Source organism: Clupea harengus, chromosome 2, assembly GCF_900700415.2.
Source record: "Clupea harengus chromosome 2, Ch_v2.0.2, whole genome shotgun sequence".
NCBI classification, from domain to species: Eukaryota; Metazoa; Chordata; class Actinopteri; order Clupeiformes; family Clupeidae; genus Clupea; species Clupea harengus.
The window spans coordinates 32,597,883-32,610,847 of record NC_045153.1 but is presented as its reverse complement, the minus strand read 5'-3'; the positions used below and the strand labels follow the sequence as shown (position 1 = coordinate 32,610,847).

At 42.1% G+C, this 12,965-nt stretch overlaps 1 protein-coding gene across 9 annotated transcripts in view; it reads left to right on the top strand.

The window, feature by feature from the left end:
* Positions 1 to 12,965, top strand: part of mycbp2 (MYC binding protein 2) — a 108,788-nt gene that overhangs the window by 71,397 nt on the left and 24,426 nt on the right. For 8 of the 9 annotated variants that reach the window (XM_031561395.2, XM_031561352.1, XM_031561388.1 and 5 more), the window contains 7 exons: positions 8,282 to 9,904; positions 10,021 to 10,190; positions 10,668 to 10,912; positions 11,047 to 11,214; positions 11,331 to 11,485; positions 11,836 to 12,035; positions 12,146 to 12,295. In XM_031561395.2, the coding sequence (XP_031417255.1) occupies positions 8,282 to 9,904; positions 10,021 to 10,190; positions 10,668 to 10,912; positions 11,047 to 11,214; positions 11,331 to 11,485; positions 11,836 to 12,035; positions 12,146 to 12,295 (2,711 nt within the window). The remainder of the gene's footprint in view (positions 1 to 8,281; positions 9,905 to 10,020; positions 10,191 to 10,667; positions 10,913 to 11,046; positions 11,215 to 11,330; positions 11,486 to 11,835; positions 12,036 to 12,145; positions 12,296 to 12,965) is intronic. The other variant, XM_031561356.1, reaches the window with a different exon arrangement.

The following is a 12,965-nucleotide window of genomic DNA, read 5'->3' as shown; positions in this document are numbered from 1 at the left end:
CCCCTAATATTAATGAGTGGCCCAATGAGAACACGTACAATAGGATTCCACCACCTTCCGTGATGTGACCACTAAAACAAACAAGCTGATGATGTTCAAAATTAGCTTGCTATAGTAATTATGTGTCTTTTTTGTAATCAATAAGCATTCATAGCATTCAATTAGCATTCAATTAGCATGAATACTAACATATTGCTTCCTGAAAATGGCCCTTTAGAGTTTTATATAATCAAAGTTTTATGGAATATGGAAAAAAAGTATCAATTTCTACCAGAAACTTCTGGGTGATTTCAGTTGTGGTTTAATTCATTGGAGCCTCGAAATTGAAGTGTGCATACAGTGAGATACTGATCTAGCAACATGAATGTGTTTGGGACCACACAGTAGTCGAAAGGTCTGTCAGTGTCTATTGGGAAATGTATGCTGGTTTTATGTCTGTTTAAATATGAAGTGTCATTTTGGTGATGAGAGGAGGGGATGTGAAATTCAGTTTGGAGAATTACTGCTTAAACAAGCCCAAAGCATCTTCTCCAGTCCGTCTGCAATCCCTTCAGGTGTTTTTAGACCAGAGGCAGGACACCGGGTTCCGCCCCTCAGGCGATGGCACTTTGTTTTCTTCACTCTCCCCTCTTACTGAAGGATCCAATCCAATCCATTGCACCCACACTTTTGCCTACAACCATGCACACAGGGAATGTGTCGCTGCCTTAAGGAACTTTTCTTACTGCGTTTTAACAGGCTTAGGTTATCAGGCTGCTTAAAAAGCTTTCACTTAAACCTTTTCAAATGGAGAATTACGGGCCTGTCTCACCATAGATTTTTAATCCAAATTCTGGAATGGGCTCTTTATCAATCTATTCTGTTTTCACAGAATGTTTCACAGAATCTGTTTGATCAGAACCAGTCTGGTTTCAAGAGTGTTTGTTCGACTGAAACGGTTCTGTTGTGTGTGGTGTTGTGCATGATGGTTAACCTCCCAAACACAGAGCTCCTGCTCATATCAGCCATTCCTGACTTACAACATAACATTAACATTCAGTGCTCGGTATCATCCATTTTCTATGGCAAGAAATCCCAGTCCAGAGCTGTAGCTTGTGGTCTCTACGTGGTGTAATGGCCTATGCAACTCGGCACACACTTGAGGTGAATGTGTAAGGTCTCGAGTATAAGCACAAAAAGTTTCATCCATTCTATTCCTATGGACAGTTAAATGGCTAACATTAATGTCCCTATGCTGTTATATCTAAAGCTAATAGTGTTAGAGGTAATGGCCTTTCTGTTATATCTAAAGCTAATAGTCTTAGAGGAACTTTAGAGGAACCTTTCTGCACTGAATATTCAGAGAAAGCTGTTCACTCCTTTGTTCAGGTAAATGCCTTCAAGTCGAAAACTTTTAGATGATTTGTTGACGTTGTGCATCTCTGAAGCCATGCAGTTCAATGGGACTCCTCATTCACAAAGAAGAATCTACATCAATAATTTAACACTTGATTAGAAACTACGATACCTAGCTAAACTGGACACTTTCAGGATAGATTAGTGTCCTGACATTGTGTATACCTGGTGAAAGGTTGCCTTAATTTTATCCTGATATTCCTTTAGCCTATCCAGTGTTTGCAATCATTAGCAGCTTTGCTAGCATTACATTGCTACAAACTAGTTAACCCTACGAGGTAAAGTTAGCCTTGTTAATTGGAGTACATTTCTGACATCGTACCTGGTTAGCTGAAACAGTCTTTCCTGCTTAATTTCACATGAAAGATCACATGAAATACATACAAGCACCATTTTATTATGTTTTCGTGAACATCAAGCCACAGTGCCAACTGCAGACGTATCTGTGAGGAGCGAATTCCATACACAGACATGGTCCTCTCTGCAAGATGTTAGATGCCACTTCGACCTCTAATGGAGACAAAAAGACATTTTGGCATGGTGAATTATTAAAATAACGAGGGTTGAGTCAATGTAAGTGAATGGGTTGCTAAAATGAACACAATTTGTTTTCTCCCCAATCTGACTGTATTTGAGAGGATATCTGAATTATGCATTACGCGATTCAGCCAATCAAAATTCAACAGCTTGTAATTTCCACCATGACCATCCAATCAACATGAAAATAGGTCTGTATGTTTATGACATCATGAAGGAGTATACAAAACCTTGGAGCAAATGGCCAAAAGGTGGCGGTACAAGACAGACCTTCAAGTTTTAGCCTGTATCTCAGGGATTACTTAACCTAAATTCCTTTTTTATTCTGTTACTTACAGTCCACTTTTATCAATTTGCATAATACATTTTATTTTTTATATCATGGTGATCTTCCCACCTGTTAATCATCTCGTCCGAAACAGTTTTCTTCTCAAGTCCTGTGAAATTCAATGTGAAGTACCTACAGACCATGCTTACCAAAAGTAGTTAAAGAAAATTGTATTTGTCAAACCATTTTAAACTAATACTCAAATACATCATAACAGCATTGTCTCTCCACTGAGAAAATGAACTACTATTCTGAATATAAATAATCAGTCATTACCAAACTGTCATCATAAAGACAGTATGAGCAAATATATATATATAGTGTCTGTGTGTGTGTGTGTCTGTGTGTGTATGCGTATGCGTGTGTGTTATGTTGCAGATACATTGCAATTTTTTAACTTGTTTCGTCCTGAAGGGATTTCTTTTCTGACACTGACCGGTGGGCTACACAAACATTAACTTGCCAAAACCAATAGACTCTTTTTTGTGGTTTTGTTGCCGTCTTGTGGCTTTTGCTGAGAAAATGCTGTCATTATAAAGAAATAACAGACCACCGAACATTGAAGTGGCTCATTCAAATCAATGGAACATTTTGCTGGATTCTGAAGAGCTGTACAAAAAGGTTATCTATCTATCCATCTTGTAACCACCTCAACCTGAATGAAATTCAATTAAAAAATGAAATTAGTTTAAACTTTTGAATCCTTTAAAACGTTAGCAGCTAATAGCCATGTAAAGGCACATTCTGAGCGTCATTCCAATTCGATTGCAAGTGTGAATTCTGCGCCTGTTCAGACATGGAGTTGCTCTGCCTTTTCTGAAATGTTAAGAAACTGGCAGAGAACAACAGTTAACAAAACTGTTCTGTTAACAAGACTTATTTCTCAATTGGCTTATAGGCTTATTTCAACGTCTTGACGGTAGGACATCCAAAAACATTTTAATTGTGTGGCGTGATTACAGAGTGTAACTGCTTTTTCCTAATGTTTTGTTCTGTAAACACTGTAGTTAGGCTACTAGTTAACTCATTAACATTCAGCAAAAAGTATTACCTTGCTAAACAAACAATGTATCTCCATTTTTGTAAGAGCGCCCTAATTACACATGTCAATTAGCTGACACTTTTCTGAATCCATGTGAATGGTAAACAGAATATTTCAATTGGAATGATTCAATTGTCAACAGAAGACACATCTTACACATAAGTGTAGCTAAGGTTGGGTAAAGCAAAGGAAGAATAGTTACATTATCCTGAAAATCTTGCTTTGGTGATGAGCCGTGCCACTGCATTAGATGTAGGGACATATTAGATCCATTTGGTACATATAGGTGATATTTTGCTCCACTTGTGAAAGCATGGGTATTTTGTTCTAACCCATAATTGTGTGCCATATTCATGCCATAGAAGTGGGGTACTGCATCCAGTGCTGCCCTGGGTCTGTTGGGGCTTATTTAGTCCTCAGATGGAGGGATTGGGATCATGCCTGTCATGTTGGATGCCTCAGACTAGCTCCATGTGTGGGGCTTCAGTGTGCCTCAGACTAGCTCCATGTGTGGGGCTTCAGTGTGCATGGGACACTGCTGTTATTTGGCTCTTCTCAGGTTTCATGCAAATTTAGGTGATGCTGTAAGTAATGCTATTCATTTATTTGCATTCCCATATCCGTCATCCAAATGATTTGTACACTTTGCACTTGTGTTATTTGCACTTGCACTGAGTAGAGTAGAAAGAGGCAATCTCTCTGGCAACTACCTTCAAAAACTCAGATTCAGAACCCCTCCCTCCTGCCCCTTCACCTTGCATACACTCAGGGCCTCATTTACTAACAGGATTGCGACCATTTCAGGCGTAATTTCTGCGGGTAAAGACATAAAACTGTATTTCCAAAGGAGGCGCACCTGAGTAAAAGCGCAGATTACCGCTGCTGAGAGGGTATAAGGGAAAGTGGGTGTTCGTCGCAAAGAGATGGGAGGAGATGCGTAAAGTGCGCCTAATTATGTATTAGTAACGAAACAAGAGGTGTTTTAGCATGACATCAGCTGCTAAATGAAAACTTTGTGTGTGCGAGAAATTTGAAAAATACGAACATCAGAAATGTTATTTGTTTAAATGTTTATATTTGATATATCATTTAATATAGGCATATAAAAAAATCGTCCCGGCCAGGTCTTACCCAGAATTGCCGCTCCATGTATGGTTTAAACCAGGGGTTTTCAACCGGGGGTCCGCGGCCCCCTGGTGGTCCGCAACGGCATTGCAGGGGGTCCGCGACACGAACCTATGTTGATCAGTTTACCATTGTTTTTTTTTATATATATATAAATTCGCTCTGATATTTCAACACATTTCCAGTTTACTCTTGAATATCGTGAAAAAATATCTAAAATAAGAAAAATATGTCCAAAATAATACAAAGGAGATTCACACTGACAGAATGTAGCCTTGCACCTATCCAGTCTAGGGTAGCTTGTGATTTGCTAATGATAATGCATTGCATCCCTAACGTCACACCATACGCATATTATTCAGAACGTAGTCTCGTGCGCAAAGTTGACAAGCATCTGTAGTTAAGCATAGCCTACGTGTACTTTTGAAGTTTAGTCGAAAAAGTAATACTTTTGGTGAACAACTGAAGTTATCTACTGTCCTTAGCTAACATTTCGTTCTCACGTCGAGTTTGCTGGTCAGAAGCACCAATGGATTGGTTTTTAGTGAGGAGAGTGACAGAGGGACAGACTGCCACGACAGGGACAGGCTTCCACCAAAGCTACAACTTTACAGGATACAGGGAATCAAAGTCAAAAAAGAAAAAGAAAATACAATGAGGAATACATCAAATATGGATTTACAGTGACAAGACAGAGCAGGAGAGGAGGTACCACTGTGTTTCGTGTGTTCAACAATACTGTCAAATGAAGCCGTCAAATTGCGGCATATGGAGACGCATCACGTATTACGCAACAAGGTTCTAAATACCACGAAAAATGCGGAAAAATACTGTGCGGTATATGCGGTTTGGCAAAGGCGCAGATTAAGCTGCGCTCGCAATGTTAGTAAAAGAGGCCCTCAGTGTTATGTACCCACTCTCTCCCACAAATACCTCCCTTCTTTCCCTTCTTTCTGTGCGGCTGTTTGCACATTTGCACATAGAGGAGAGGAACAGACTGGTGTCTGTGTGCTGTGCTTTCCATAGGAGGATGGTGAAGGAAAAAGCTCCCGTATTCCCATTGTCTTCCATATTGCAGGTTACCGCCTGAGTGCCATATTGAATTCTATTCAGTCTGGACCTTTCCTCCCAGCTCCCTCTGCACTTGAACAAGCTGCCAAACCTTCCTCCTCTTCCTCATCTTCCTCCTCTTCCCTTGTCACCAGTCCATTTGTGTTTGGACAGTCCCTTACCCAGGCGCCTCAGCTGAAACCACAGCTTCTGAGTAAGTGTGCACCCTTGACTGTGGGGGTGCTTGTTTGATCCAGGATCTTTAATATATGTATATTTATTTCATTTGTCTCTTAGTGTTTTAACAAATCCCTTCCCTCTGCCCAAATGTTTTGTTGATGGTCCTTCTCCTTCAGTTGATGGTCCTTCTCGTCACAAACGTAACCCCCTCCTCATATGCCCATCTTGAAATCAGCTTTAGTTTTTGAATCCACTGATTTCTAACTGCTCTCCTGTTGATCTGCTATTTAATGAACAAGATTATTAGGAATTATTAGTAGCTTCAGGAGAAAAGTGATTGAGTGAGGAATAATGAATGACACAGCATCCAAATAATGCAAACTGAGGTGGCAATGCCATTCCACTACGAGGTGCATTGTTTATCATTGTTTATCTGCTAAGGCATGCTGTGGCGTTCATTACACTACGAAGTGCATTGTTTATCATTGTTTATCATTGTTTATCTGCTAAGGCATGCTGTGGCGTTCATTACACTACGAAGTGCATTGTTTATCATTGTTTATCATTGTTTATCTGCTAAGGCATGCTGTGGCGTTCATTACACTACGAAGTGCATTGTTTATCATTGTTTATCATTATTTATCATTGTTTATCATTGTTTATCTGCTAAGGCATGCTGTGGCGTTCATTACACTACGAAGTGCATTGTTTATCATTGTTTATCATTGTTTATCATTGTTTATCTTTGTTTATCTGCTAAGGCATGCTGTGGCGTTCATTATGCTTCTGTAACTTCATCATCCCACGTCTTTCCTAAAATGCAGTTTTGTGCAGAACTTCTTTCCACCACTGTTTAAGCCTTTTCTTTTTTTACATATGTAACTATAGCCCATTGTTCATTCCATTTCACCAAGGTCCTTAAAAGAAATATAGATAGATAGATAGGGCCAATGATTTTCCGCGATAACGGAAAACGGACGGAATTCGCGGAATGTACCCTTTAAAACGGAATTGCAACTTTCAGACGGAAACATCATTTTGTGCATCAAAATCACCCAAATTCCCCTGTATTTTGCCTTGCAAGACTGTATTTCTTTCAAATAAGCACAACAACGATCGCAAGGATGAACAAACATTAAATAAAAAACGAAACCACTGAGAAAATGTCACGTCTGCGTTGAACTCCGCTCCGGCCACGCCCCCCTTTTTGACGCACACACCTCCGCTACAGCCTGTCACATTAATTCGCTCATCTTCCCAATCGCCTGCAAATAATGTTTTTGTAGTCTTCTGTTCTGTTGATGGCTGGCAAACAACAGTCTTAGAAGGTTTGGATCACTTGTGGCACATATTATTCCCTCATTTTAAGCCATCAATCTACCTCAGGGTGAACAAAATTGAAATGAATAGTGAACGACCTTAACAACCACTCCCACAATTATCCTTACTAATCCTAATTATCCTTAATTATCCTGAGATGCACCTTAAATTGGTTGGATTAGCATGTAAATCTTCCAGGTTAACCTCCCCACGAAAGGCACCTGAAATGCTCATCTTGCAGGAGTCAGCTGCCCTGAGGATCATGATTGTGTTCAAAGTAAAATTAGGGCTAATATATTAAATGAAGAGAAGCATACATTTGTGCAATTTGCGCCATTGCGCTACAACGTTTGTAAGTGTCATGGTGGAGTCTCAAATCATTTGGGTGTTGATTTATTGGAAATGTTTTTCAATGAACAAACTTCTCATCCACTCTTGGAGCCAGTACGTACAGTCAGGGAAATCTGACATTGTGCAAAATGCATTTTAGTACCGGCCTCTACTTTTGAAGTCAACTGGGTGATCTTTTCAGATACAGCTGCCATAATAGATACGTTGACAATTGAGTTGCAACAGTAATAGGCTTACACAAGGAACAATATGTGCACAAGAATTCTTGACGGCAGATATTGATACACGGACTGGATACCCTACTTGCCTTGCCACAGTTAGTCTTGGTGTTGCCAATCTGCAAATCACAAATAGAGTGTGTATGCCACCTGGAGACCATGCAAATGATATACACGTGACGATGAGATGCGATACACGTACATGTGTTTTCCCTGGCAAGTATATATTCATAAATACCGTTTTATGTGTAGAAAAGTGCTCAACACGATTTTAGTGTGGACGCACCATTAAAACATGTGGCCTATAGTGTACTGGTATATGGTGAACAAACATTTTATGGCAAAAAAAAAAGGTGGTTATTTTCTTTTTATTGTTCGGCAAAACTATCTTCTCTCTGTTTGTTTTGCCCAAAATGTGTTGTTATTCTAATCAAACAAATATACATTTGAATTATTTCATTTTAATTTAAAAATAAAAACATCTCTTGATTGAATTTGATGCAGGGGGGTTTGAATATTTCATGGATTGACTTCATTCTTTTAATTCTAATGGTTTAAGGAGTTCTTTAACCCCCATGCTGTGTGTATTTTGTTCATTTGAATGGGTTCAATTGGTAGAATTTGTGAGGTTGTTTTGCACTTTTAAATGAGTAAAACAGTAAGTAGAAAACCTTAATGTGGTATAATGTTGATATTGCTCATCATTAAGATATGTGCTCTTTTAATGCTGTGCAGGTGACCGGGGTAACCTGACCGTCTGCCCTGTTTTGCCGGCTGGGAAACTGCGACAAGAGACATGCTTCACTAAATCTGACATCCACTCTGGACGGAATTTTTCCAACCACGCAAAAATCAAGAACGACAGCTTGTCAGCCAGTGAGGCCCTGATCTTGAAGTCAGACACGGCAAAGCTGAAGTCAGACTGCCATAGCCGTTCCCACTCACCCAACCATAACACTCTTCAGGCCCTCAAGGCTGATGAAAGGACTTCAACCCTCCGGGCTGAATCGCCCAATCCAGGTTCCCGTTCCTCCTCTCCAAAACAACAGAAGGGCATCAACTCCGGTAGATCAAGCCCATCCTGCACTAATTCTCCCCGCTCTACTTCTCCCCATGACAAGAATCTTCCTCTGAAAGGTAGTCCATGTTCAAAGGCTCGGCTGGACCCTCCTCGCGAGAGGTCCAAGTCTGACTCCTACACTTTAGACCCTGATACCCTTCGGAAGAAGAAGGTGCCACTGACGGAGCCTCTGAGAGGCAGGTCCACCTCACCCAAGCCAAAAATCCCTCCTAAAGAAAGTGGCAAAGGTAGAAGCAATGTGGAGAACCGCACGCCATCACCCCACGTTGTCCAGGAGAACCTCCACAGTGAAGTAGTAGAGGTTTGCACCTCTGGCACCTTGCTGTCTAGCGATGAAACAAATGATGAAAATGCTGAGCTGCAGAGTGCCGATGAGGGTTCCTGCAAGGTGCATTTCAGCATTGGGAAGGCTCCTGTGAAAGAAGAGCTGGAGAGCCGATCTTCACCGAAAGTTAGCCGTAAAACCTCAAGCAGACATTTGCGCCCTAAAAAGGACAAATCCGTGCCACTCTTTAAGGGGGAGACTGTGCGCCATGAGCCTGCCAAGCAGGCCATGTCACCCTCTGTGGCAGAGTGTGCCCGTGCTGTTTTTGCTGCTTTCTTGTGGCATGAGGGAATCGTCCATGATGCCATGGCCTGTTCCTCTTTCCTTAAATTTAATCCGGACTTGAACAAGGAGCACGCTCCCATTCGCAGTTCCCTTACCTGTCAGAAAAGTATAGACGCAAAGGAAAACAAACTTAAGAACAGGCACTCTCTGGAAATCTCCTCTGCTCTCAACATGTTCAACATCTCCCCTCATGGGCCTGACATCTCTAAGATGGGCAGCATCAATAAGAACAAGGTGCTCTCCATGCTCAAAGAGCCGCCGCTGCCGGAGAGGTGTGAGGAGGGCAAGGGAGAGCACGTGTCGTCCTATGAGATGACCCGTCACTCTCCCATGAAATCAAAGTCCATCTTGCCCCTCACCCTGCAGCATCTGGTGGCATTCTGGGAGGACATCTCCATGGCGACCATTAAAGCTGCTACCCAGAACATGATCTTCCCCAGTCCAGGTTCCAGTGCTATCCTAAAGAAAAAGGAGAACGAAAAGGACAGTAGGAAGTCAAAAAAGGAAAAGAAGAAGAAAGAGAAGATAGAGGTGCGTCCCAGGGGAAACTTGTTTGGGGAGATGGCTCAACTCGCCATGGGAGGCCCAGAGAAGGACACCATCTGTGAACTGTGTGGAGAGTCCCATCCCTATCCAGTCACCTACCACATGAGACAAGCGCATCCAGGTAGGAACTCAATAGCCCTTTAGCAGTCGTAACCGGTTCTCCCATATGTAAAGGGGATTCATTTCTATAGTAATGAAGCAAATACTAATGTTTACCTACCATCTGTCTTTTGTTAGGTTGTGGTCGTTATGCTGGAGGCCAAGGTTATAACAGTATTGGCCATTTCTGTGGGGGTTGGGCTGGTAATTGTGGAGACGGAGGCATTGGTGGGAGCACCTGGTACCTTGTGTGTGATCGCTGCAGGGAGAAGTACCTCAGAGAGAAGCAGACGGCAGCCAGAGAAAAGGTACCTACCTGTCCTAGATGTGAAATACAGCTCTCGGCATATGAAATGGATACCCATAACCTTTCCATACATTGTTTCAACATTTTGTGTGGAAGCAGACCTATTATGCAAGTCTGTCCACATAATTCTTCAGAATTCTTTTTCAAACTGAAATTCAAGGATTCTATTGGAAATCTTTACCTGATAAATCCTCAAATCATTATTTTATTTTAATTAGCATGGAATGGTGTGTTTTATGTGCAGTCACAATTGATGCAGTCATCACAGGTCATGTATGTAACAACCTAGTTATTAACACATTTATAACTGTAGTAGTCCCGCGCATTGCCACTAGAACGCTTAACACTTGGTTATGTTGCACACAAGCAAAAATCTGGGGGGGAGCCCGGGGACACACCTGGAGTTTTTTTTTCGCCTATGGGCCTCAAAAATGGGCCCTAATACCACAATAACAAACAATCAATCAATACATCCTAGGTGAAGCAGTCCAGGAAGAAGCCACTGCAGGTTAAGACCCCGCGGGCGCTGCCCACCATGGAAGCTCACCAAGTGATCCGCGCCAATGCCCTCTTCCTGCTGTCCCTGAGCAGTGCAGCAGAGCCCAGCCTGCTGTGCCATCATCCACCCAAGCCCTTCCATGGGCACTTGCCCTGCCTTAAGGAGGGCGTTTCTGAGGATATGCCCAACAAAATTGGCTGTCTCTACTTGCAGACCTTGGCACGGTACAATACCCCATATGTTACACAACTGTAATGTCATGTCATATGTGTTGATATATATGTATTAAGCGTGTGTATTCAGGCATATTTATGTCATTAAATGAGTCAAACTGATACTGTCTTGCACACCTTCACAGGCAACATACTGAAAACTTCGGGTCCTACCAGGACGACAGCTTGTTTCAAGATGAGCTACGCTACCTGAGGTCCACATCAGTCCCTGCACCTTACATTTCAGTCACACCCGATGCCTGTCCTAACGTATTTGAGGAGCCCGAGACCAACATGAAGTCAATGCCTCCTAGGTAATGGGTCTCTTCAGAATGATTAATCATATGCTAAATATCCTGTACAGTATTTCATCCAGACTTAATTATTGGTGATGTCAAACTTACCTAAGAAACTTACTTTATCCCTATAGTTTAGAGACCAGTCCCATCACAGACAGCGACACGGCCAAAAGGACTGTGTTCCAGCGTTCCTACTCTGTGGTGGCCTCTGAGTATGACAAGCAGCACTCTTCCCCAGCCAGAGTCAAAGCTGTTCCCAGACGCAGGGTTCACAGTGGGGATGCAGGTAAACTAGTACCTCCAACAGGATTGTGTTCAGATGCTTAAGCGCTGTCTCCAAGTTTGGAGTCAAGCCTTAGGGGTCAATAGGACATGATGATAGACCAGTAATGATGTTGTCATACCATAAATGGGTATTCCTACCTGCTATAAGTCACCAGAGGAGTGTTGAGATGTTGCTCTCTAACTGAGCAAAACAATCCAATGTCTATACATGTTTTTTTTTTGTTTTTTTTAACCCATCAGTTAAACTGATTGATACCGTGCATACATGTCAAATGAATACCCATGCTTATCTTGACATATACACTTTAATTTGATCCACTGCTCCTGATCTCTTTGTCTCCCTCTCTAAAGAAGTTGGTTCCTCTCTCTTACGTCACCCTTCTCCTGAGCTCTCTCGGCTGATCTCAGCTCACGGCTCCCTTAGCAAAGGTGAGCGTAATTTCCAGTGGCCTGTGCTAGCCTTCGTCATCCAGCACCACGACTTGGAGGGCCTGGAGGTTGCCATGAGGCATGCACTACGCAAGTCGGCTTGCCGAGTTTTTGCCATGGAGGTAACTCTTAAGCCTTTCTGTCATTTGAAAACATAATTGAACGTTTCTTCTTTTTCCACATCAGATTGTTTCAGTGCCTTGAGTTTTTTTCTGTCTATGTTGTGTTGCAGGCGTTCAACTGGCTGTTGTGTAATGTAATACAGACTACCTCCCTCCATGACATTCTGTGGCATTTCGTGGCATCTCTGACCCCTTCACCCTTTGAGCCGGAGGAAGAGGAGGATGAGGAGAGCAAAGCCAACAAGGACAATATGGAACAGGTTAGGCGTAGGGCCGCACTAGTCACACTGATTGATACAAATTGCCAGTGAAAACAATTAATTACAATTAAGCGGAATGGCGCATTCGTTAATGCACAGATGATGACTTTGAAACAGTCTAACGCTTCTATATATATGAGACTAAAGGTTCAGAGTTCAGCCACACAGGACACAAGACTGGTGGGGACGGCCCCTAGCACTGTAAAGTGATGACTTCATTTAGGCTACAATCATTGTGAAGTTTGTTTTCTATAAAGCCTACATTATTACTGTGCTGACAAACAACGACGCACACAATCACCATGGTCGCCTTAACAAGGTGGTTCCACGGTAATATTGCTCTTTCCTTCTTCACAAAAGTTAAAAAGCTTAAAAGCCCCTCAGTCATTCAAGTAGCTGAGATCTTGCATTATCAATCTGTTTTAACTCTGCACATATGGTATAATCCTTTCATTTTCATTCTCCAACCATTCCTACCTGAAATAACACAAGATAGGCAATTTGCCATTTAATATAGATTATACCCGGCCGACCTCAAGCAGATGGGTCCCCCCTTATGTGCCGCGCTTCTGCTTAAGGTTTCTTCCTGATTAACAGGGAGTTTTTTTCTTACCCCTGTCGCCATTGTGCTTGCTCTAAGAGGGTTCAGGCCCTGGGCTCTGTAAAGCAC